This window comes from Siniperca chuatsi, linkage group LG10 (assembly GCF_020085105.1).
Source record: "Siniperca chuatsi isolate FFG_IHB_CAS linkage group LG10, ASM2008510v1, whole genome shotgun sequence".
NCBI lineage: Eukaryota > Metazoa > Chordata > Actinopteri > Centrarchiformes > Sinipercidae > Siniperca > Siniperca chuatsi.
In genome coordinates this window covers 20,195,821-20,222,494 of record NC_058051.1, presented here as the reverse complement: position 1 = coordinate 20,222,494, position 26,674 = coordinate 20,195,821, and the positions used below count along the sequence as shown (strand labels likewise).

The 26,674-nt window shown below is 39.9% G+C and overlaps 1 protein-coding gene and 2 long non-coding RNA genes across 6 annotated transcripts in view; 1 reads left to right on the top strand and 2 right to left on the bottom strand.

Annotated features, from left to right (window-relative positions):
- Nucleotides 1-1,739: 1,739 nt before the first annotated feature.
- On the bottom strand, nucleotides 1,740-5,005 carry LOC122883319. Its single transcript, XR_006379602.1, has 3 exons — nucleotides 4,911-5,005; nucleotides 2,730-2,841; nucleotides 1,740-2,173 (listed from the first exon to the last, which is right to left on the bottom strand). It is a non-coding gene; the product is annotated as an uncharacterized LOC122883319 (long non-coding RNA).
- Nucleotides 4,180-26,348, top strand: LOC122883318. Of its 2 annotated transcripts, XR_006379601.1 has the most exons (6): nucleotides 4,180-4,486; nucleotides 4,876-4,977; nucleotides 9,067-9,182; nucleotides 9,906-9,976; nucleotides 22,514-22,645; nucleotides 25,831-26,348. It is a non-coding gene; the product is annotated as an uncharacterized LOC122883318 (long non-coding RNA). The 2 variants fall into 2 exon arrangements; XR_006379600.1 differs by lacking the exon at nucleotides 9,906-9,976.
- LOC122883315 (metabotropic glutamate receptor 7-like) overlaps nucleotides 10,257-26,674 on the bottom strand; it is a 95,062-nt gene continuing 78,644 nt past the window's right edge. For all 3 annotated transcript variants that reach the window (XM_044211802.1, XM_044211800.1, XM_044211801.1), the window contains 3 exons: nucleotides 21,648-22,583; nucleotides 14,442-14,694; nucleotides 10,257-11,352 (listed from right to left, as the gene is read on the bottom strand). In XM_044211802.1, coding sequence (XP_044067737.1) covers nucleotides 11,303-11,352; nucleotides 14,442-14,694; nucleotides 21,648-22,583 — 1,239 coding nt within the window. In that variant the 3' untranslated portion in view covers nucleotides 10,257-11,302. The remainder of the gene's footprint in view (nucleotides 11,353-14,441; nucleotides 14,695-21,647; nucleotides 22,584-26,674) is intronic.

Below are 26,674 nucleotides of genomic sequence, written 5' to 3'. Positions count from 1 at the left end.
CTATACAGTACGTTATATTTACATAGTCAAAAACAGATACAAAAGCAGTAATGCGCTTTCTTACAAGTGGGAGAGTTAAGTGCAAACTATGAGATATGTTAAAGTTACTTAACTTAAAAAACAATACTAAGTTTGAAATATCTTAAATCCCACTTTGCTTTCCAATTTTATTTTGCCATCAAATATATGATTATACAGTACATGATAGCAAAGACCTGTGGTGTTTTTTTTGTAGCCTTGCTTTACATTATGTTCTTGACTTCTTTACAGACTGTTCTTCTCATTCTTGACAGAGTTTATAGAAGCAGGCAACAATAGGGTTCAGTGGTTGGTTGGCTGGTTTTGGCAATAACATGAGCTATACACTCTTAGTAGTAATAAACTAAATACACAGCAGGCAGTCTCTGTGAGACTGATATTTTAAAAGAAGTGCTCTCTTTCTGTGGCATTTAGGTAGGCAGTTTTTCTTTTTTTGGTTCTGTGCTCCTACATCTCTTGGAGAAATATCAATAATAGTGACTAATATCTGCTCTCAAATTCTTTTAGTATAGAGCTTATATAATGATGGCTTATTCAGGAGAGGTCAACAACAGATTCATTGGTTGGTAACAAGTGGCACATTCATGCTGCCTTGACAAATGTACATTTTCAGTACAAATTGCAAAGACATTTTGATTTGTTCTTGCATAGTCCTAGAAAGAAATTCTCTAACTGCTGTGGATCTAATTTTAGCAATAATATGTATTTGGTGAAGTTACTTTAGGAATTAATCAAGGTACAGAATATTCTTACTTTTGTACCCTTTTAAAGAGCATTGAAACCCTGACACACTGATGATCTCCAGACTCATCTTCTAGACCATGAATTATTGCAAAGACAGAAATATCTCTTATTTTTAGCACTGATGCATAGCCGTAACTTCATACATACCAGTCATGTGTCTGCAGTGGCCACAGATTTATGTAGAATGTGAACTATAGTGACTGTGAATCTAAAGAACTACATTTTATTTCTTTGTCAGTGCTGTAATGATGTTATCTGCCCTGTTCTCATTTGATCTTACCAGTCTTATTATAACACATAATTGGTAATTATGAGGTGGATTATGTTGCAAATTGAATGTAATAATCATTTATCAATTAGCCAACATCCATCTAACTGTGGGCAACTGACTCATTTAAAAAAGATATGTGACACTAGACTTGAAGACTCTATTTCCCACAAACAGACTTTGTGATTAAATACAGCTTGTACTGTTTATAAATATAGAGACTGAAATACTGACATTTCACCCCTTGTTACATAAATAACAGATTTGTATTGACGTGATTACATGGTGTGGAGTACAATCAATATATACAGTACATTGCAATAATAGCAAAACAATGGCACGCAACATAAATTACTTAAGCAGATGTAGAACATTTTTCAAGAAGAATAATCTAATTTACATATTACAACTTTTGGCTTATCTGGCTGTTAAAATAATTTGAATAAGAGCTGCAACAATTAGTCAATGGACAGATAAATAATTTGCAGCTATTCTCATTTTTCAAGCAAAAATGCCAAACATTTGATGGTTCTAGGTTCTCAAATGTAAGAATTTGCTGTTTTTCCTTGTCTTACATGAGAGTAAAGTGAATGTCTGGGTTTTGGACTGTTCATTGAATAACACGAGACATTTGATGATGTCACCTTGGGCTCTTGGAAATTGCGATGGACATTTTTCACTGTTAATTAAGACAATAATCAGCAGATAAATCGATAATTATAACAACCATTAGTTGCAACCCTAAAACATAGATGAATGGTTTTAATTGTACTTTGGCAGGTACTTTTCCCTATTATTCATTATACTTGAATTCTTAAATAAAACAAATGTGATCCACATCTCCCAGGCAGTTGTCATTACAAAGGTTGCAGAACCTGTAATCCCTAACCAGACCTTTATTTCGTCCAGTAACCTTGCAGATTTTGAAAACATACAGTATAGTATAGCAGCCACTAACAACTGCAGCAATGAAAGTCTCTGGCTGGCTCTGTCTGTCTCTGTCTGACACAGCCTCTGAATAAGCAGTTGTAGGATGATATTTTATTCTGGGAGCACATGCCCGAGTTGCTGACCACCAACAGACAGGAGTCACATCTTCTGATGTTGCTGTTGACAGCAGCTCTATGGGGTTGAGGTTGGGAGAAGGCACAATAATGCACACCAATATTACCAAGGAGAGTTGCGATTACAAACACTGTGTGCCTTTTTCTTGCAGTGACCTAATGCAGTGCTTTAAAAAAAAAAGTGAAAAAAAGTTTTAAAGTACTGTTCAAACTGGACCTTGTTAGGTGAAATTCACCAAATAATCTTTCATATCACCATTTTAATTGCTAGTTGTCTCACAGCACTTGACAACTTTCTACTTAAGTACACAAACTTCTGCACATCTGCATGTAGGGATACACTTTCTATTAATACTGCATAAAGAATCATGGAACTTCTACAACAGCAGTAGTGAGTAGTTTGAATCCACAAATGGAGTTGAGCTAATCGATAACAGCAGCCGCTAGAAGGGAATGAGGCTGTATCAAAATGTGGAGTTGAGGCTATTTTATGCCCTGCCAATCTCTCACTTCATCAAACTCCCCCAGTGCTCATTAATAATGTATTGGGAATGAAAGTTAATGTATGTGATGAAAAATGTATAACCTCATGAAAACCTATAGGATGAACTGACCTTTCAGTTGTTGATGTGTCTGATGCACTGCACTTGAAAACCTGCTGTTGTGGATGCTTTGCAGCTCTGCACACAAAACCACTAGTCACATCCGTTTCATGACTTTTAATTTCTGAAATAGGAGCAAACCAGATCAAATACAGATGAATACAAATGCTTTGCTTTATAATTGTTTGAAATGGCTTCACAGGATTCTACATATCCACATTCAGTGTTTATAAAACACCTGCTGTATCTTTGTTATTTCAGACACTGGCAGAACAAAAATCAAAACGGGTGTTTTGTAAGTGTGTTTATAATTCCTGGGGTCATAACACATTCTAATTAGGCCTGTAGCCATGCCAGGCCAAGCTCTCATTGCAAACAGGAGGGTAATTATTTCCAGTGCACAGTATTGACACAGACTTTTCTCTTGATTAAAAAAAATCAAAACTAATCAGTCTTTGTATGCACCCTATTGCTTGAGGAGGTGGTAAGGTGCTCTGCTACTTATCAGTGGAAATAGCAGAAAGGGTATGATGGTGGGTGGCACCACATGATATGGACAGCTCATTAACAGGCCTCATTAGATGTCCAACGCCCAAGAAATGTGGCACTCTGTTACCCATTAGGCTGAAAGCACAATGAAAAAAACCCCATCACAGTGATGAAGGATAATTGTCAGGGAAGCAACTGGGTTTATATTTCATATTTTATTATTGGCAATCCATAATTTTTTTTTGCATATTATCATACAGAATGTACAGCTACAGTGCAGTTCATCTGTATCTATACAGACAGACTTTACCCTATAGTTATAGAAAATGAATGAATGGTACTGTCAATGCCAGTTGCAATTAGCATAATCCTGAAATGTAGCCATGCAGGTCCAATATTAAAAAATATTTAAAGTATTCTAGACCAAAAGCAACCCTAAAATGACTGTTAATGTGACATTTTAGAGGAGATATGTGTTGGTACTGTTGATCTGGTAACCCTCATTAAGCCAAAGGGGAGGTGATGGAAAAATACATTAATAATATCCAAATTGTTGTCCAAAAACTTATGTCAGCACACTGACTAGCTAAAATAGCATCTCAACATTATCAGAATCAGAATCAGAAATACTTTATTGATCCCCGAAGGGAAACTCTTTGTTACAGCAGCTCGCCTTTACGTCAGTGTACACAGGAGAAAGTACTAGCAATATATATATATATATAATTAATACAATACACTTTAAAAACTATAAAAACAGGTCAGAAAATAAAGTACCAAGTGGGTATAAGTATAAAATAAAATAAGTGTGAAGAACCAAGTGGGTTTACCGGTATAATAATGCAATGTAATAATATAAGTAATAAGTAGTATTGCAACAGCAGTAATGGAGGTATGAATAATAAATAGGAAAAAGCTAAATATTGCACGAGTATTACACGGATATTGCACAATTATTCAAGTATTGCAGAGATAGCCAACCGATTAACCATTGTCATAAACACTTGTAGGGAACAAGAATGAACCGAAACTCCACAGTCAGTGTTTCTGGAAATATCTGTAAAAAAACAGAAACAACTCTCAACTCTCTAAAACAGGAGCAGGGACGTGCTGTTTAAATTTAGGGAGCTAACACTAGCTAACTGCTAATTAGTAGCTTTTTGGCTAGCTACTTAGAAGTTAGCCAAAAAGCTAACAAGTTTTATTCATGAACTGATTATTTGAACCATGTTTGTTCAACCCAGTGCGTCAGTCTGTAATCGGACAGGTGAGCTTCAATGGTGAGTATCAATAACACATTATTAGCAAGATATAATTGATAAAGCTGATTAAACTTGGATTACCTCACTGTTGAAGGTTTTGAGGTTTGGTAGGTTTTGTGGCAGTTTCTTGATGTTTTTTTCCCCTTTAACATGCGGTTTGTGTACTGCATATACTTTTCTTAATCACACTGTTCGATAATAACCTATTCACATAGGGAAAAAAGCTGATCCCCACAAGGCAACGTAATTAAGGTCACTGTAAGATTAGGGTAAATTAGGGTTGGGTTTAGGCATGTAGTGGTTATGGGTAAATTTAGGTTTAATATCCAGGGAATTAACGTAATTAAATGCATTGTCCTCCTAGGCGACAAAAACAAGTGTATACGTGTGTTTATATTCTCTTCCAGCATTGGAAATGATCATGATGAAGTTAAATCCTCACCTCATCTCAGGCTGCATCTTGTCCTCCCTCCAACAATGACTGCAGCGCCATCTTGTGAAAGAAAGAAGTAAGTTCATTTGAATGCTTTGTAACGCTGACACAATGTGCTTGCTTGCCTTGAGCGCCGAACAGGAAGTCTATTCAGAAGTACATTTTGTCATCTGTCGGCACTGATCTTATATTTTGAGACAGGGTAGTGAGAAAGCAGGGCTCTGAAGCAAGAGGAAACGGAGGGAAATACAAAGATCGCTGCAGTATCAGTAGATGGCAGTAGCATCACACCATGGCAAAAGTGCTGATTAATAACCTTTGCATGAGATTATAACATTTCTTTTGTAGACAAATAACAAGTAGCCTTAAGCTGTGGTAAACAAAATACAAAACTGCAATTATCATTTATCAGATACTGCGTGTACAGGCAACAAGAGCCTATAATAAGATATTTGAGTTTATTTAAATTCATTACCTTCCAGGAGGATTACCGTGACGCTACATGTGAATCAGTGAGTGTATCACTGATATTTGCTATTTATTAAACAGTGCATCAGCAAAGAGGTGATCCTCAGTTAATTCCCCTCGATAATAAAATGTGTCGGCTCTCTCTTAAGTTACACTCATAATTAGAAAGTGAGATAAGTTATAACAACTGTGAGACTCCATAATTCAGTCACAGATTTAGAAAGTGTAGACTAATTGCATTTTGCTTCTTATCTCGTAAATTGGATCCATTCCAGAGCTGGGATGGAAATCCCTGTCTTCAGTCATGGAAGGAGCCCATTCGCGTGGATGCTGTGGATTTTCAGAGGCATGACAAAGAAGTTGGGAGGGGTTTTATAACCAACTAGGGGAGGAAAAACATGACAGATGCTGCCTTATACTGGCTGCTTGCACTGGAGTTAATGGTGTGAGGAGCATTTTGAGCTGAGACTTGCTGCAGGGGCCGACACTTGACATATGAGAGGTTATTAGAAACATTTACATGACTCTGCATTTGAGTGTAGAGGAGAAAGCAGCACTGAGGTCAGGTTAAAACCCCCCTGCTCTGTAATGTCATGTTGAACCAACCTCACAGCTGAATCAACACGTTGCTTTTTGCTCTGCTTTGCTTGCAGACAACACACATCTCAAAATAAAACATGAGGGTTGCTCAGTATGTGGTGGCTGTAAACCGTTTCTACCTTTTACAGGCATTGTGTGATCTGCCAGTGTCATGTTAGCACATGATGTTTGTGCAGAGTTTTGGTCTCTGCATCCTGCATGCTCCCTGCTGGCCAGACCAGATGGGTCAGTGACTGTGTACTCGGGGCTTGGCGGGCCCCTTCTGTTCTCTGTTAGGGTCGACTCATGGGATCCAAACCCCAGACACCAGAATTATAGAAAGCTGGATTACAAGGTAGATGGATTGCAAGCTGAGCTGAGACATTCACGTGCATTCAGTGCACACACAAACCCCACACAGGTACATTGAGGAACACACACTGCCTCTTGCGTGGCAGAGAGTGTACATGCACACATGCTAGCATGTGTGTTGTATTTTACACTCTCCTAGAGGAGACAGATCTGTCAGAGGGCATAATGTTTTACCGATTAACAGAGAAATTAACAAAAGAAAATTTGACTTTATTTAATAAGCCAGAAGCAGATCGGATATTTTATCATTTCAGACAAGCTGTTCAGGAGGGTTACATTACTGAAGTGAGATTTTTCTTACCATGTCATGTGGAAATTTAGTCAAGTCATCTTCAACTGTTATTGCAGTCCATTAACTCCATTGTGAAGATACATAATTGATGCAGCCTTTGGGTAGAGTTTAATCAAATGGAGAGTGCTCCACACTCCACTGCCAACTGAAAAATGAGGCACACAATCTTCAGCGATGTAGTTTGTGTGGTAAGACTATAATTCACACTTTGAATTGATTTATAATCATTTGACTGCACACTTCCTGCACAATGCCCAAAGCAAAAACTCGTAGCTTTTAAGCTTTAAAAGGTGGATTCATGTGGAGGGTTTATGTGCCTGAATAAGGATCAGTTTTAAGAAGAAAGACTAAATAAAAGAATAACACCAGACAGTTATTTCTACTAATCTACACCCAAACATTATTATTATTATTGTTTATTTCATCTTTGTTTGATGCAGATTTCTATCACTCTTCCTCAACTTTTCATTTCCATTTCAGTATTTGGTTTCTTTTTAGGCATTTACTTTGAAATAACAGTGATCTGTGTGGGATGTGGAAATGCATTGTTTATGCCATGCTCCTTGAAATCAAGGGCTTAGCTCTCTAGTTAAATTTCACAGCCAGACAGCACTTATCTCTGTCAACTCCTGTTTAAGCCACAGATGATCTGCCTTGGTTTAAACGCCATTGGCTTTTGTTTGTGCCGTGAACCTGAGCTGTGATTCGATGTTAAAAATGCATCGCTTTGTTTTACCCAAGTATCTAAAAGTGAGTTGCATTTTCCATGCAGCCAAAGCATAACAAATATGCAACATATTCACGAGATGTATGCCATTTCTCCATGAATGCATTTTTCTGACAGGGGAAATTGGGAGAAAGCAGCAGATTAGTGCACCTACTCAGCTGCAAAATTTGAAGAGCATTCGTCTCCCTTAGCCGTCTTAATAACACTTTAGTCAATTAAATCTATGATGTCAGATATGTCATTTTCAAATAATCATTATTTGGAGGAAAGATGGAATTAGAAGTTTAGATATCAAAGAGATGGGAGGGGGAGAGGGAGACAGTGAGAGCATAACAGTCGTTACAGTAGAGGCAACACATACTGAATCCCCAAGCCAAAGATGAGTGAAGATAAAGGAGGTGACTGAGCTAATTGTATACTGTCAGAATCCATATCTCTAACGACTGTCAAATGAGCACATTTCAAATGTATTCTCTCCACCCACCCAACTCCCTCCAGGAGTAAAAGTGGTGAGGGTGAGAGAGGGAGAGAGAGAGGAATAAATACCAGGAGACACTAATGTGATGAGAATGATGCCTGGTCTCTTCCGCTGATTAAAAATGCAATAACACTGTGACGAGACACACACACACACACACACACACACACACACACACACACACACACACACACACACACACACACGCAGTGCAAGTAAGGCAAGGAGTAGGTCTGTGGACCCACAGATATGAAATAGCACCCAGTGACCCCAGACTAATTTATTCACTTAGAAAAAGATGCACTGTATCTTTTTCTTGGATCGCTTGTAGAAAAACAAACACAGCATTTCAGCTGTGGAGTTCATCAAATTTACGCGTGATCTTCCTTTAGATGATAATTAGTGCCTATGAGGAGATGTGGATGTTATGATTCATGTCTAACCAATGGCTATCTTACTATACAACTAATTATAAAATATTAGTTTCACTATGTGCTGGTAACAGTAACTGGCCTGATTTCTTGAGAACAAAGAAGATACAGAGGAATAAGAAAGATGCTGGTAAACAAAAAGCAACGTAAGGAGGTTTTGAGTGCAAGATGCAGTGGGGGGTTAGAAGAGTGAAGAGTGTCTTTATCCACTCCATGTTATATCAGGCCTCAGTTGGTCACTGACGGGAAGCAGATAAGGTTTCACTCTGGCTGGAGTTGGATAATTGGACATTTATGGAGAGATAGGAGAGCCCAGGGCCCAGGAGCCATGAAACAGAGCTAATCTAGACTCAGCATCAGTAAATTGTCTGTGAAAGAGCGCATCAGGAGTTCTGACAAGATAAGGAAGGCTTTCTTCAAAGGCAGAGCTGGACCAAAGTGACATGAAAACTCAGATAGAAGAAAGCCTAAGCCTTTGGTGCTGGGACTTCTACATGTCGCATGAGGCTCTCACTGAAATGTACATTTCATGTAGCAGCGGTGTCACCTCGTCATCCAAATTGGGTCATGCAGACTCGTAATTGAGGACAACTTTGACAACAACAACTTTGTAACTTGACAGCTCTTAAGAGTCAGAACTCTTGGCAAGTCTGCACTGTGTACATTTTTAAGAATCTATAGTTCAACTTCAAATGTTCCACACATAATAACCTGCGACTGACAGTCCTTAGAGTTTGAAACATTTAAGTCCTCCTGGTGGAGTGTGCCTTGCTCTCAGTCCACCATGATTAGTTTCCTCCCTTTGATGTTTTCCCCAGTTGATTCTCCCTGGAAACTGCTGCCTACAGAACAGGTGCACACTGAGCAGGTGGGCCCTTACGTACGAGCCTTGAGAGTTTGGAGCTGGAGTAAATCATACCTCACACTATTTTAGGTAGGTAAAAATCAGGAAGGAAGAACATGCCATGTTTTGATTTTGAAATATTTTCTGCATATCAAAGATGGCGTCTCAAAGTTTTTGCTTCATATCAAAATCTAAAATGCTGTTACTTGAGCTGTTTGATATTTCTTTTCTTTTTGCTGAGCTGCAAATCTAAACTCTGTTCAGCCCCTACTGATTACTTGCACACAGACACTGACACAGGCAATTAATTTGGTGGGGGAGAGGCTAGTCTTAATTGGGTATAAGTGGGATTTTTCTTGGCTGTGTGCAACAGAAAATGACAGACTGCGCGTATGAGAAGTAAAGACCATCTGGTCCCACAAGAGCTGAGAGAGATGCCAGACAAATGGAAAGAGAAACAACAGAAAACCTGTGTGGGATATCATTCCCTCTCGTTCCCTCTCTTTTCCCCCTCTGTCTCTCTCTCTGTCTCACACACACGCACACACACACACACACACGGACAAAACAAGAGGAATCAGCATCTCTTGGTCATATATCATTTGCCCATGTAACAGCCTAGAGGGAGATGCTTACCGGGTGAAGTAACAGAAGTCTCTCATGCATGGCCTATTCCGGTTTTTATATAATAATCAATATTGAAAATAGTAACATTATGCTTGCAGGCAGGCACAGGAATAAAGAGCGGTTAGCTCGTAAGGGCTCGGCCATCAGCAGGACAAATTGTTCTGACATGTTATATTATTCATGTAGGGGATTGGTGGGGAGACTTGGAAGGAGCAACAGTAAGAGAGAAACAACGGATAAGAAAGAAAGAGCAAAGGGTGAGTAAAGGAGTCAGCTAGTGGACATCCTCTCCACTCGCAGGGTCTCATCTCCTCTGCATGACAGCGCTGCTCAGTGAGCTCGCTAATGTGCCCTGTCACGGGGGGTGAGACAGTAAACGAGCACATGACATTTCCATCAGTTTACAGAAACCCATAAACAGCACAGTGATTAATTGTACTTATTCATACATCAGTTTAAACATGCCACACTCTCTCTCTGCTATGAAACACAAGCACTCATACACATGCACAGAAATAACTATGATATGCTGTCTGGTTTAATTGTATAAAATATAACAAAATGATTTTATTACATGTTCATAATTTGACAGACATCACAACATACTTGCATGATTGCTCTGATATTAATGCTTCCCACACCATAATTAGGCATAATATACCCAGTACGAAACTATATAAAACAAACATGCTTGCAGATACAGGGGGGGTCAATTCAGCAACAGATTAAAGCCATATTCTGTCATTTAATGAACTTCAGTTCTGGTGAAGAAAACAAACCGCAGAAGGATGCTGAAGCTCATTATCATTTTCAGAATTTATTTCTCTTTTTTTGTTTACATCAAATAGAACAGACATATATTGGCACATGCAAAGTGAACACTTTGTGGTGCTTTTCATTACCATCCAAATCCAATTGAACAAAGACTGGATATCTATTTTTGTACTCCAAACATGAAAATACTCTCAAATATTTACAAAAAAAAAATATACTTACAACGCCCATCACTCTAACATAATAATCATCTGGGACTGATTTGAGTTGATTTCATTAAAACAAAAATACTGTATGTGGCAGAGCTTGCTGTTCAAGGTAATTAAATCAACTGCAAGAAAAAGAGGCACAGAAGAAAACCACTTATAAACAATACAAAACAGAAATCAGATAATGGGAACCCCAAGAGAATATGGCTTTAATGACATTTCAAAAGAAAATATCTTGAAAGCAGATCCACTGTCTTTTTTTTGCGGTGGTCCTCATTCACAGTGACCCCTTTTAGCAGGCAAGTTGTTCTCTGTCAGAGAGAAGGGCGCCACGATAAGTTAAAAATCTACAGTTTGGTTCGTGAGGCCGAACCCAGCCACACTGGCCTACAGCTGTGCTAGTCTCTGTCAGAACTCATGTATCATGTCTGGATGAAGGTTGGATGCTATCCACAGTCCTGAAGTGCATAGGTACTGCAGGTGGTGCTGGGATGCCTGCGCTCGCTCTCCTGTTTCTGTCTGGCTTTCTCTGTTCCTCTAGAGCTCCCTTCCCTTTTCAATCACAGATCAAAGGACAAACAGCATTCGTTTTCAAGCAGATCAGATCCTGAGGTTGTTGTAACTCACATATGTTTTCTTGGTTGCTTGACCTGAGAACAGAGTAAAAAAAGATTAAGATTTACTTAGCACTGCTAAGACAAAACTAAATAAGAAAAAAAAATGCATCTTGCAGAGGCAAATAAACTTCATCCACTTTTGTAAACTATCCCTACTGTGCCGTGCATTCATATCACCAGCTGTGTGCAATCAGTAGCAATATTTTCTGGCCTAGTGTATCATTTCAATTCACAATGCCCCCGTGTAAAGGCTTAGTTTCTATTTTCAGATGTTAACTAGTGATAAAAAACACAAACACCACACAAGTGAGCACCGAACAAATGCTAGGGCATACAATGTGATCCCAGTCTGGATTGCCATGGAAACATATCAGAATGTGGCTGAGTGCCTAGGTGCTGTGTGTGTGTGTGTGTGTGTTTGGTTCTCCTGTATCTATCGTTATGAGAGCCAATTTGAATTTCAAACCTTCAGAGTGAAGGCAGTTTTTGTGATCTGAGGTCATTCTGGCTTGTCGTGACTTCTGTAAAAGGCTGTTTTAGGGTAGGAAGTATGGAGTTATGGTTAGTCTTTGGATTAGGGTGATTTCAGGGTAGGCGCTGATGTTGCGGTAGTTACGATTGGGATGAGGAAATGAATTAAGAATGTCAGTGGACCAAGTACAAGGATGTGTGTATCTGCATGTGCGTTGTCCTGTCCGCACGGTGGAGAAGGTTGATGTACATTTTCTTAAATCACAGACATTGCTATAAATTCTCATTCTACTGCTTTAATGTTGCTATGGCGACCAAATCCCATGGGCTATGCAATTAAAGTTGCACCATTTCTTTACAGCTGCATTTGTAGTCTTGGCCGGCAAGTATGATGAATAAAACATTAGTAAATGTACAACAAATTCTTGCTGTTAACCATAAACAGTCTTCAGAAAGATCAGTCTTTCTTTTAGCTAGATGCTGTGTGTGTGTGTGTGTGTGTGTGTGTGAGTGTGAGTGTGAGTGTCTTTACTTGTCTGGAATTTAAGACATCGACCTACACTATCATCTTAATTTTTAATATCAATAGCTGATTATTCATCTAATTCCATAACTTTTCTTATCTTTTGTCCTGCGTTTTTTGTTCGTTTCTGTTTTCTTCCCACAGTACTCATTGTTCATGAAATGAAATTGATATTAAATGCATTAAGTCATCCACACATGCCTGTTTTGGTTGATCTATATTGGGAAAAAACAGTACAGGACAGTGAAGCATTTCCTTATATCCTCTTGTCGTTTAGAGGTGTAATCATGAAGATATTACAGCATATCAATACCAACGTAACTCTGCAGAACTGCTAATGCTCTTAATCCTATAAATCACTCAGAGTCATCTCATAGAAGGCTGATGGGCCCTGAAAGGGAGGTATTTGGCACTCTGATGGTTACAGGAATTGACGGACAGTCTCCGGGGATAGTCGAGGCACAGTTCAGGTTTCGGGGCGGTCATGCACATAAATTCGCCATTAATAAATGTCACTTCTTCTGAGGCTAAAAAAGAAGGGCAAGACGAGGAGAGAGTGTGCAGGGAGGGGAGACGAGGTGAGAAGACATTCGTATAGGAGAGACAGAAGGTGAGAGATACACGGAGCAGATGACACAGTGCACTTTTGGGAGGGCCTCTTAGAGACCACATGCCCTGCTTGGGGACTTTTGATGTGCTGCTGCGACAGATGTGAAGGTTTCACCCTCAATGCAGAGTATATGATCATTGAGCCACATGTGTGACTGGCAAGGATATGTTCCCCATCCCCTGATACACACAGCTCTCTGACTTATATGCGCATAACTCGCACGCAGATACGCACATTGAAAACCGCACGCACAGATGCACACTGGCAGTTGTACGCCATGCACACAAACACAAGCTTATTCGGCTTATGACAGATGAGTGTGACAACTGTTGGGTGTTTGGATAAATTCCCAGGAAAATCTGTCATCTCACAGGCGTAATTCAAAGAGGGGTTGAGGGGCTGGTGCACCTGTGGGTGCCACGATCGCTCTATGTGATTAGAATCGTTATGGGAGAGGAGGCCTTTGGAGCCCGTGATGTGTGATTTGCATGAGCTGTCAATCATCTCTGTCTTCATCCTGACAACTAGAGAAGAGCAAAGAGCTTCCATGGCAACATTGGTCTAAAATCCACTTTGCAGTTTTTTTCTCTAAAATCCCTTCAAGTGTTGGTGTTTCTCACTCAAAACAAACACTATATCACCTAACTATGAAGTATGTAGGCTTCCCCACCCACGTACTAATACCCAGTATTATCTTTGCTAACAGGATCATGCTTACTGTTTCAGATGAAGGGTGATATGAATAACACACAGCTACAGAGACAGATTATCTCCTTCCATTCCCGGCGACAAAGCCCTGCTTCTTCAAATCTCTCCACAGAGCAAGTCCCCCATCTTCTTTATTGCTCACTGCTGTGCTCTTGGGCTAAAGGTCTAACCATTTATCAAGAAACAAGATAACTGGGTCCATTCTATAGACATTATACATACTTTTTACCCAAGTAGCCACCCAATTAAATTGCTGGAATGGGACTTTGTAATACAAGAAAGGAAATATGAGAAAGACATGAGAAAGAATAGAAGGACATCTCATTCGCCCTCTTTGGGAAAATAAGATTTAAAACCAATTGAAATCTCCATAGCACAGATATATATGTAGATCTGAACTCCTGGGTCTTTGTGGTCTGTATAACACCCTGATCTCTGTGTAAGATTTATTAAGTCATTGTAGACAAAATGGACAGTCAATGTGTCTACTGTAACTCATAAATACTTGATATGAAATTCACGAGTGTGTGATACTGGCTTTAATAGATTTTATCACAGCCATTTTGACAAACTCTGGTGCATAACTTCTTTTTTAATTGCACAACGTACAGTGAATTTAGGTTATGTGTGACCAAACATCGAAAGCATTCATGTTGTGTTACTAACCATTGCATTCTGAGCTCTAAAGTAATATATTACATATTCTGATTACACATGAAATGTAGCCTAATGTAAACTTAAATGAGCTTGGTTTGTGGTGCATACGTATGTGGCTCTGAGGCTTTGTGATTCTCTCACTGGGTTACTTACTCATGGGGTCAGCAGCAGGGTTCTCACACAGCTCAGTCTTAGCCTCTCCATTGGGCCTCTCGTTGGGCTTCTGGGACAGACGTGATGACATTGTGGCAGCTGTTACCACGGCCTTGAAGCTACGCTTCCTCTTCTGTACGTTCAGCTCAGGGTGGAAGATAATGATGTACACCTTGGGCATGTAGAGCATGCCCAGTGCTACTGAGGCACTGAGGTTCATGGAGATGGTCAGGGTGGTTGTCTGAATGTACAGCTGGAAAGAAGCACACACAAGTGATTTTAATACAGACTGGAATAGCAGCAAACATAATATAAATGGACAATTCCTTTCTATGCGGTATAAACTTTGATTTGGCAGCTCTATGAAGCAGACAAATAAGTCAGAAGTAGCATTTAAACCCTTATCAAGAAAAATGAGAGACAAGACAGCTATGATGGCTAAACATCTGTGGCCAGTTACAGAACAGTCACACTGTTGAGCACAGTGATGAGGCAAAACCTAATAATAACCATTGCCTGATAACAAAATATGAGCATCCAGCGAAAAAAGTTCATTCATCGTTGTCCTTTTTTCCATCCTGGAGTGTGGAGAAATCTCCTGACAAAAGGGACCTACATCATTAAAAGATATGTTTGTTTTATCAATCAATCAATGATAAAAAAATTTTTTTGGATAATCTAACATTATTATCAAATAGGTGGTCTGGATATTTGCTATGTGTAGCTGTGGGGAAAGGAGCAGCCATGCGTACGGTAACATAATCCAGCATTTATTAAAGCCTGACCTGCAGCTACTCAGTCAAGTCAAAGACGACTCAAGCGTATTAATGACAATAGCACAAGCATCACCATGACTTTATCAAAATGGCCTCACATGGCCTCCTTTCTACCAGTCTGTCCACCGGGACCTTTGACTAGATTGATAGACTACATTGTTGGGTGAGGATCCTGTCCGTGACATGTCGCAGTCACCTTTCCTTTCCCTTCATATCAGATGTTTTACCTCACCACTCAAGCATTCATCAGACCAATCTAAAGCCTCTGAGCTACAGTACTTCTTCCTCTACAATTGGTGTAGCCGGGCGCATTTTAATGTAAATTCCTCCTAGAGTACAATAAGATACTAAGCATGGACTGAGAACACTGCATCTGCAGTATACAGCAGGTCTGCATTTGTTTTCCTGCAGCTCTACACGCAGTGGAGTGCAGCCTGTGAAATGCTCTCATTGCTTTAAGTGGTAAGACCATTCATAAGATTACTATTCATGTGAGCCCTACACAGGTACATTCTCTTAAATGCTTTTTCCACAACATTCCTTTTCAGAGGTTATATAACACCTTTCACATTGTCAAGTTGTAATTGCAAGCTTACATAACCCAGATCACACTGCGATTTAGGTTAACATGAATTTTATATAGCGACTTCATTTAAAGGTAGTGATTTCACTAAGAGGTAGTGAAGTCAGTAATTCAGCAGTCACGCAAGAGCCTCTTGTTTCATTTAAGGGTCTTTGAGGAGAAAGAATCACCTCATTATTGTTTCAAGAGCAGTTCACCAAAGCCTCCTCACTAATCTACTGCACTTGAAAGCATCAGATGTCACTTATATGCTGCCTTCCAGTCAGCCACTGGTGATGTGGACGGGGGAGAGGATACAATTGTAAACACATTAGCCACCACAGTGTATCTGCAGAGTAGCGAAATGCTCACTGATTCGGCGAGAGGAAGAAATGTCACCATTTGTATGCAGTTTTCCTTGGTAAATAGCACAACTAATGGTAATTTCTTTCATGCAAAATAGACTCATTTACATGCCAGTCATGCATTTGTCTTCCAATTTCCACCAATCATTCAGATGCCTGATATCATCAACATGCCAATACACTCAACTGCTTCTTTCTCTCTCCACCCCCTCCTGTTTCTCTGTAGAGCAGCATCAGAGGCAGTGATCTGGCTGGCATACCATGCATTAATAACTGTATGAATATCACAATGCTCTCGGTGCACTCTGTTCTGTGTCACTCTAAGCTGAGGGAGAACGGAAATGTTGTGCTTTCTCTTGTGTCTGAGCTGTGAATTTGCAAGGTTTATGATTAGATATTGGGGCAGCCGATCAAAGCATTGCGAGGAGTACACATGGCGTCAAATATAATCACCAGAGAATCTCCGCCCTGTGCTGTGTTTCCATGTTTGGTAGTTGGTAAGCTGTCTGGTATCCATAGCAACACTACAGTTTGGTGCAAGCAACTAAACACGTCTGGAATAAGCTTTTAATGAGATTGTGATACCGTAGACGCTGCAATGCTGACCCTATAAGAACTGATTTATTGACCATGCAGGAGAGTTGATTTGGGTGCAGGTGCACAATAAGCATTAGGTGCTTACTCATACTCGTCACACACAAGCAAACACACACACACACGCAAAAAAAAATGTAGATATGTAGGCTTTCACTCCCTCTAATACAGCTACACATGCGTACAAACACACACACACATAAACACGAACCAAATCCTTTTTCTTACTGTCTCTAATCACAGAGACGGTTTTTCATTGTGCCTCTATGAGCTTGACCCAAATTCATAGCCCCTCTCACCCACCACTCGAATGTTTAGCTTGTCACAGAAAATTCATAATTAATTGCTGTTGCTTTAACATAAATAAATACATGAAGTCATTTTCACAACTGCTTGGCAACTCTCTATTTATAGCCGCAGTAATGATTTATTAACGTCCTCATCAGGAATCAAACGGTTGCCTTTGAATTTTACATCTCATTGACAAGCCGAATGCTAACATCTAGCCACAACAAACGACATGTCCTCCATTTAGACAATAAGCTGTTGAGGGTAATTCTCATAATTATACCCACCAGAGATATACTTACTGCAAAGGCAATTTAGTTGGGTATGGTTGAGTCCTATAAATGCACACAGCGATAAGGACTTGATTCAGTAAGTGACAATTAGGATGCTCTCTGCCTTGTTAGAGAATGCCTTCAATAATAGATCCAGGGGATTTGTAGTCTCCTAGTACCTGGATGCCTCTTGTTGTTTTGGGTGGCCTACTTTCTAGCCCGGCTCATGTCATGAATAACTCTGTCTGGCTTTGTGCTGCAAAGCCCTATTCCATATTGGAGACACCGCTCTCTCTGTGGATGGTCTTCCCTTCATTTAGACTCTATACAGGAGGTCCCCATTTCTGGGCTTCAGGATTGGTAGATAAAGAGGTTGTGACGCATATAATTTGCTCTGCATGTATTAGAAGAGGTAATTAATAGTTAGAACAATCTGAGGAAGTCACTACTGATGTTTCTTTGACAGGATTTGTTGAAATACATTGTTTACACCGGTCTTTACGGTGATATGTTTGTAGCTCTAATCAGGGCCCGTATTTATCAAGCGTCTGAAAGTTGGAAATCAGTACTGGCTGGACAAAAATTCTAAGGGTGGCACATTTTTGGTCCAACCTTAAGCACCAAGAGTAAAAGTGTATTATCTTTCTTAACTTAGGAAATTACTCCTATCCTAGCCAATATTTTAGGAGAGCTCCGGAGACGATGTTCAGGTAGAAACAATCTGTGAGAGGAGAGATGTTTTGGTAAAGCTTGATGACAACAAGCCAAGATACTGTTCTGACAGTCATTTTTGTGACTGACTTTGACCTGGTGTTTCTGCAGAGAACACATGCCGTCTCTGCAGAAACCTCTGTTCTCACAACCTTACACTTTGTTGTTATGCAGCAACAGTGGTGATTCTGTCAGAACCAACAATATAGGCAGTAATAAATCAAACTTTGATCGCATTATCTTCATGAGGCGAGATCATTAAGATAAGGTTTAAGACAAGGTTCCTTAAGAAGAATGCAATAAAACTTTTAACAATTATGTCCCACTCAACAATTGTCATGAAAGACATCTCAACTTGAGTACAACAGGTAAAATCTAATATAGGGTCTCATATTTTATGTATTATTTATTTATTTAAAATTATAGCAGAGCTACAACAAATGAGAGATGTGTTCATATTGTTACGGTGTATTTCCTAAGACTGGGTGAGACTAAGACTTTTCTCTCACCTACTAAGGACATAGAAGATTTCACGTTCTCTGAGGAAAGGCGTGCCACAGCCCACAGAGAGTTTCCAACAGCAATACTGAACAATACATGCAATATGTGGCATGTTTTGTAAACTGATGTGGTTGGATTGGGCTGATGTGATCATTTTTACGCTGCAGAGCTAGTCAGACGAGTGGCATAACAGTGTTTACTTAAAGTCTACTATGTAAATGGCATATTGGCAAATATCATTATTGGCTATTTATTAATTTGGGCATCATATTTTTGCATATATTACCTTGGCAAGTAGTTACCAAAGTTATTTGCCTATACACATTGCATGGGATTTTGGTTTTTACCCTCATCTAATAGTCCAAACTGCAACTGTAAAAAATACATCATCATAATTTCTACTTTGTGGCTCTGATTGTTGTAAAACAGTGACGTCACACTCTCTGATGAATAAATACAGGCCAAGGTCATGTTCAACGTCAATTTTCAAAATTGAAACTACAACCTTCCTTCTTCCCATTACACTTGACCAGTTTTAGCTTTTTGCTAGCAGTCTGCTGCTGGTGCAGTCTGCTCAAGGTTTCTAGCATAAAACAACTGATAGGCAGGAGAATTTCACATAGGGCCTATTATTTTCAAAAGACTCCACATCTCTGCAATAAGTGTCAAGTCCAACTCCCGTCAAATGCAGAGAGACAGGAGGATTAGAAGTTGCAATTTTGATTTTACTTGCTGAAACTGGAATGAGAAAGGTTTTGCCAAGTATAGTTAGTTATTGCTAATGATACTTGGCAGAACGGTCTCTCTTCAAGAAGGCTTGTGGGTACAGGAGACATCTTACAAGAGCCTAAGTGGTTTCCAGACATGTATTGAGGTATGTAAGTTTTCATGACATGAAGTTCTCCTTTAAGCATGACTGAATCTTGTGGGTGTTTTACTTGAACGTTTCTGTGTCTCAGGGAATTATGTTTCATTATCCTACTCTTCCGAACTGCAAGAAACGTTCTGTTTTGTGGTCAGGGACGTTACAGAATAAGAGAGTCCTTGTGTTCAGTAACAGCATCCCTTAAATGTATTTACTAGCTCCTTTACTCAAAAAGTAACATTCACAAGTTTTACATGCAGTTATTGTGACTTTGTTAACACTATTTAGCACATTTCTGTTGTTTAATTGTTCAAACGTCTGTTTGAACAGCGACTCGCAGGCTTGTTTGTTTCAAAAGTCAGTTGATCTCCAGGCCAGAGGACAGCTGAATTTGGATGCTGGTGACTCTCACAGTAATTAACTTGAGAGTGTTGAGTAGTTGACTGAGCACATGCAGGTGCACAGAAGGCGGGGAGATGCTCTGTGATCTTTTGTTACCATTTTCGCATGGCTTCCCTCAATATGAGTTTGAATGGGCAAAACAGAGGGAGGGGAAGGGAGTCACAGGTGTGGAAAATAAGGGCATCTAAATGGTGTCGAGTTAAAGAAATTCCACTCGGTGCAGTCAAAACGTCTGCTACAATACAGTACAACAAAACAACATACGGTAACATCGCCATCCAAATTTTTTTGGATTACCACTGGCAGCTGGCATCATATCATCTTAATGTTTTCATAAATCTTTTGATATTGGACAACCTGGGGTGAGAGAGATTATTCAAATCTGCGTGGGTGTTTACCCACATCTGCACTTAAAAATACAGTTCATCCACATTTAGATGTACACAAACACATGCACACACAGAGAGACACACAGCATCAATCTCATCTAATGACCTACCTAACAACACAATTTTTGTATTTTGTACCAATATTTTTAGTGAAGTATTCATGAAGGGATCTTATGAGCCGGTAAATACAGTCATATCAGAAATAGAAGTTTTGTGGATTGTGTCTTCACTTCATACACGCGTATTTCAGCTTACGTATAAGTAAGCTGAAATAAAGGATAAGATAGCTTCACTTCACCTTAACTACACTGCAGCTTTTGAAAAGCATGTTATCAAGACATGCAAAGGCACTTCTCACAAGCAGTGGCTGGGGAGTAAGCAGAGATGCACCCACAAATGCCATTACATCAGGATGCTGTGGTGTGCACTGGAGGTGAATGTAAGGCAGGAGCTGGTGTGAAAGAGTTAACTGCATAAAGGGGAAAGATAAACACATTACTGCCTCACTAGTCGCCATGAGTAACATAATGAACTCCTAATCGCTGCTGAGGGTGTAATTCATCTATGAAATCAGCAGCAAATTGAGATGAGGAAAATCAGTTTCTGATCCACCTCATGTGGTAGCTTAGCAGGAAGGATATTGAACGGCGTGCCTCTCAAAAGGTTAGGAGTAACACTTTCCTGTCAGCATCGATATTCTGTCATTGGAAAACTTCCCCTCTGCTCCATCTTGTACACGCGGCCTGCCAAGCAGCACGCGCAGTTTGTGAGTCCAGCAGATGAATGCATCTGTATTCTGCCCAGCTCTGGTCAGATAAGCAATGACTAGCAAATGGTCAGGTCAAAATGTCATATTCTCAATCAACTCCAGCAGCACCCAATGTCAAATCTTTTGTTGAGTAGAGCGCAGCTGTCAAGAGATGGAATGTGTTGAATCGAACTTCTATTTACCCACCCATTTCTTCCTGCCTTCCTCCTCCTCCAGCTCCTCTTCCTCCACCTCCTCAAACCGCTTGTCTCCCTCTCCAGAATAAGGCATAAGAGTAGATGTTGAGCCCTCAGCATGAGAGCTAAGATAATGGCATCTGGAGCTACCAGCACCCCCATCCGTATCATTCCTCAGGCATTTCAGGATTCTTAACATCAACCCTTCCTCCGCCTTTATATGCCTATTTCTGTGGTGGTCCTAGTGTGGGTTTCCATGCACATCAGAGCCATGTGAATATGAAATCAAAAGAAAATGAACCCATAATTTATACAGTCACTAAATGTGTGTGAGTGTGTGTGTGTGCTCCCTTTATGTACTGTTCGTGTTTTCATTTTGTGTTTGCACAAATATGCGTGTGCGCATGTGTTTGGACAAGATAAAAACAGGGCCAAAGGAATGAAAGGGACATTTGTGAGAGGAGGGAGAGAGACAGACAAAGAGAAAGGGTGGTGACAGAGAGAGAGAGAAAGCAAAAAAGAAAGAAATGACTCACCTTCTCTGCCGACTGGGCTGTGCCAAAAAAAATCGGGATGAAGGCCAGCCAGACTATGCAAGTGGTATACATAGTGAAGCCAATGGGCTTGGCTTCATTGAAGTCTTCTGGTACATCCCTTGTCTTGATGGCGTAGATGGTGCAGGTCACCATCAACAGGATGCTGTAGCCCAGTGAGCAGATTATCTGCAGGTCTGTGATGTCACACTTCAGCACGCCACGGGCCAGCACAGGGTTAATGGTTTTCTGCTCATCGTAATCGACAATGGTGTTCGGGGGGTCCACGGCAAACCACACCAGCACGCCCAGGAGCTGCACGCAGATCAGACTAGAAGTGATGGCAATCTGGGAGGTGGGACTGATGAAGCGTGGGGCCGTGACCGTCTGCTTGCCCTGCTCAAAGATCCGATAGATACGGTTGGTCTTGGTTAGCAGTGCAGCGTAGCTGATGCACATGCCCAGGCCCAGGAAGATCCTTCTGAAGGCACACACAGCTACATCAGGCTTGGCAATCATGAGGAAGGTGATGATGTAACACAGAAAGATGCCAGTTAGCAGCACATAGCTCAGCTCTCGGCCCGACGCCCGCACGATGGGTGTGTCGTTGTAGCGTACGAAGGTCGCCATGACGAAGATGGTGGCAATGATACCAAGCATGGCCAGGAAGACGGGGATAATTGCCCAAGGGGAGTGCCACTCCAGCTTGACAATGGGGATGGGCTGGCAGGCAGTTCTGTTGGGGTTGGGCCTCATGTTGTAGGCACACAGTCGGCAGGAAGTCTCGTCGTTCTGGTACTGGTAGCCATCACATAGCTCGCAGTGCCAGCAGCACGGCATGCCCTTTACCCTCTTCTTCCTCTCTCCAGTTTTGCAGGGCAGACTGCACACAGATATAGGCACCTCCTGTTCCCCATCTGGCCACTGAAGCTCCTCCAGCTGGGAGAAAGATGACACACAGCACAGGAAGAGAGGGTTAGCAACGGAACGACAAGCCAGAGGTACCAATGAATATGAGAAATGCATAGTGCATATTGAAATGTACCTGAATGACATAATATTCACATACTGTTCCAACACAACTTATTAACTGGCCACCAATTACTATATTATGATTGTCATGAAGTTACATTCTTTGCAGAAACAAAGTACAATGCAATCTTTGCAAACAGCTGAAAAAATTTAAATGTAGTCGAAAAAATGATTAACCTAATACAGTACAACATCTTTCCTGCCAATTTCTTAGAGGGAATGCCTTTTCTAATACTTGAAAGTAATTGAAATCACCATGGCAACAGAGCTTAGCTTTGTTCAGTGAAATAAAAATAAAGGAATGTGAAATGCAAAAGACATTATGTTTTCATACAGGAGCCAGTGAGGTATGAAATATGTGATGATAAGGACGGAGAATTGGATTTGGGATTGCAAAATGCCTCTTTAGACTTCACAGAGCTATTTCTATTTATGATCTTGTCATCAAAATGAAAAGTACAGTATACAAACGCATTGAAAAACTATCTGAAACTCCAATCCAAAAAGGTGTTTCATGATTTAAGCTCTAACTATAGTCTCAACATACAAGTCAGCCTTAAAAAAGCAGTGAAGAAATAGAATTTTTTAGGGCTCTTACATATTTTGTTAGGATGTTACAAAAGCTCTCATAATACTCTGAGCTGATCTTTTGATTTATTATGAAAGTGTACTGATCCATGGCTTTAAAATCAACAGAAGATTAAAGATACTCCAACATGGTTTAGGCAGTTTCACAGCTATATACTGTATCAGCCAAGTAACCAAAATAAATCAGCAAACAAAAAGAAACAAAAACAGAACCACATTCTAGTGGTATAATTATTAAACTGATTTATTTTTATTGTCTCCTAAAACTGCTCAGATATGACAGATTTAAAAGGTGCTTTGAGACAATGAGTGTGTGGGAACAATCTACATTAAATTCAGAATGGCATAGCGTAAAACTATATTGGAAATGAACAGGAATTTATTTTAGTGATCATTTTTGTAGTGTGCATTATACCTTGACGTGAAGTGAATTCATGACTTAAAAGGTACACTGTGGAGTGTCTGATTTCTGTTAGCGCTCTGGAGCAGTTTTTTTTAGTGTGTCCCCGTTTTGTTTGTCTCAAGTGTGTTCACAAGGACACATGCACACGCACGCGAGTGATGCAATACACAGTCCTGCCAATGGTTTCACACTATTCCACCTATCTACAGGTGGCAGTAATGCGCCTTAAGAAACACAGCAATGTGCCAGCAAAAGCAGGGAAGGGGAAGACTATAAGCTAGTAAACACTGATCTAAACTGCAGGATTTAAAATACTTTAAAAAATAGGCTTTGCAAACATTTTATGAGGAAGGAAATGCATTCAACACGTTTGTTAGACTTTAAAGATACAAGCAATATGTTTTAGTTAGTAACACTCAATGTAAACATAACTTTTTTTGTTTATTAGAAAACTCCACAGGGCACCTTTAAAGGAACAGTTTGACATTTTGGGAAATATGTTTTCTTGCCAAGAATTAGATGAGAACTTTCATGTCTGTCTGTTAAATATGAAGCTACAGCCATCAGCTGGTTAGCTTAGCTTGGACTGGAAGCAGGAGGAAACAGCTAGCCTGGCTCTGACCAAAGGTAACAAAACCCCAGCACCTATAAAACTCACTAATTAGCATGTTGTATCTCGTTTGTTTAATCCGTATAAAAACCGACTTCATGAAATAGTCTGGCACGTAACCCCCTGTAAAACCCCAAACTTCAAATTTTTACACTTTTGTATGGATTAAACAAACAAAATATAACTATATACCTATTTTTCTTCACTGCTCATCTTTTCATTTCTGTGGTGTGAAATGGAATTTAAGCCAATGTGAGCACACATTAAACACATGAAAATTCTCAAAGACGAACCACTGTCTCACCACTTATGGGTGCTGTACGCTCCCATAACTCATGTTACTCTTAAACGTAAATATCAGTGAGGACCGTCATTGACATAATGCATTCCCTAGCCCCTTGCCCTAACCTTAACCATCACAACTAAATGCCTAACCCTAACCCTCACCCTAACCTAATTGTAGCCTAACCCTTAAAACCAAGTCTTAACCTTCAAACAGCCCTTTGAAGTTGTGAGGACCGGCCAAAATGTACTCACTCTGTAGCTTAAAAACGTGTTTCAGTCCTCCCTATGTAGCAAATACAAGCGCGCACACACACACACACACACACACACACACACACCTACAGTGTGTTTTGTTGTGTGTACCTGTAGGACAAAAGTGTTGTTTCTGTGGTGTCTGGGTAGATTATCATCTGCCACTTATCTGGGGGCATGAAGGTGCCATTTGTTATTTGGACAATGAATGGTGCTCTCTGGAAAATCTCCCGATTACACATAGTGTGGAAACATTAATGAGACCAACAGCTCTGTTGCCATGGAGACCAGAAGCAAGATTTTTGACATCTTGGACTCATACGGCTGCCATAGCTTTAATTTGGGTTTTGCTTTAGTTGTAAATTTCACAGTTAATTTGAGCTTTTGTGAGCTGGAACAGCGTTAAGTTGTACTTCTTTACAGATGATCGCAAAGTGTATCAGGATGCTCATTCCAGGGTAACCTTTAATTTAGATTGCTCTTTATGTGTTACTGAACAAATACTTATTGCATTGAAATATAATTGCATTATAACAGCATTTGGTTTGTTATCACACTAAAACAGATCTCCAGCAACAGATGTTGTTCATCCTGTGCTATCAAATCCATTCAGTTGAGTTTAAGCCATTATATGCAAAGTCATCTGTAGGGCCCTATGAAATCAGTTTTAATTTTTCTGAATTCTGTGTTTTACAATTTAAGCACATTTTGTCATCAGAAAGTGTCTAATCATGTGGTGGATGAATACAATTTCAACAATTCAATAAGAAAATATTTAAAATTTCATGAATATCATTTAATTTGATGTATGCAAATATGCATATAGAAATATGCAAATGTATGTGCAATTCACAATAAATCTATTGCAACAGTAGGCTATTATAATACTATAATACTGTTTAATAGGGGACAAGTCACAAGAAATGCATTTCAACATTACTGTTGCAATATATTTGTTGTTAATTGTCCCTTATTAAATAGGTTATTACTTGACTACTGACAATTTCTTCCCACAGATCATCTGCCGGACAGCCTCCATATGCTGCTCGAACACGGCTAAGTGGGTCTACTCTCACGTTTGGGCAACGCTCCTCCTTGCTTGACCAGAAATGGACATAGCTTTATAATTTTTTCCAACGGAATATCTGACTCTGCGAAATACAGCCACAATGTTGTCAGCAAACCTGATGTGGTTGCACTTCTTTTATTTATTTATTTACTTTTATTGCGGTTCTGGCAACAATTATATATTTTTCCGGTTCCGAATATGTACAGAACCATTTTTTTTCATGGCTTTTGAACTACCTTAACAAAACACAAAAACAGAAGGAGTCACAACTTTACAAACACGATACAAAAGAAAACAAAATGAAAGAAAACAGACACACCACCAGGCTGACATAATTACATTCAAATTACTAGGGTATGCTGTAGTCACTTCCAATGTTGTTAATTAGGTAGAACGAAGTCCAGTCCAGAGGGGTCCACTGTGTCCAAGACTGGTTGCCATATCTTAATAAATCCTTTGACATTGTCATGAAGTGTGTAGGTCAGCTTTTCCAGGGGGAGTATTTTCAGTACCTCCTTATACCAATCGTCAAGTCCAGGATGTCCTTAGAAATCCAGAATTTCAGAATAGTCTGTGGTTGCACTTCTGAGAGTTTGTTGAAGTGATGAGCTCTTGCTAGCGCCCTGTCTCTCTCGGTTTTTGATGTGAGATTGTGATTGTTGGTGGTCAACGTACATATTCTTACTGGTCCAGTCAATCGTATGTTGGTAAAACATACTTATAGTACTCATTTGGATATTGCTCTACTCTAAATTTAGCTGTTAGTGTTGAATTCATTAGTTTTCTGGATG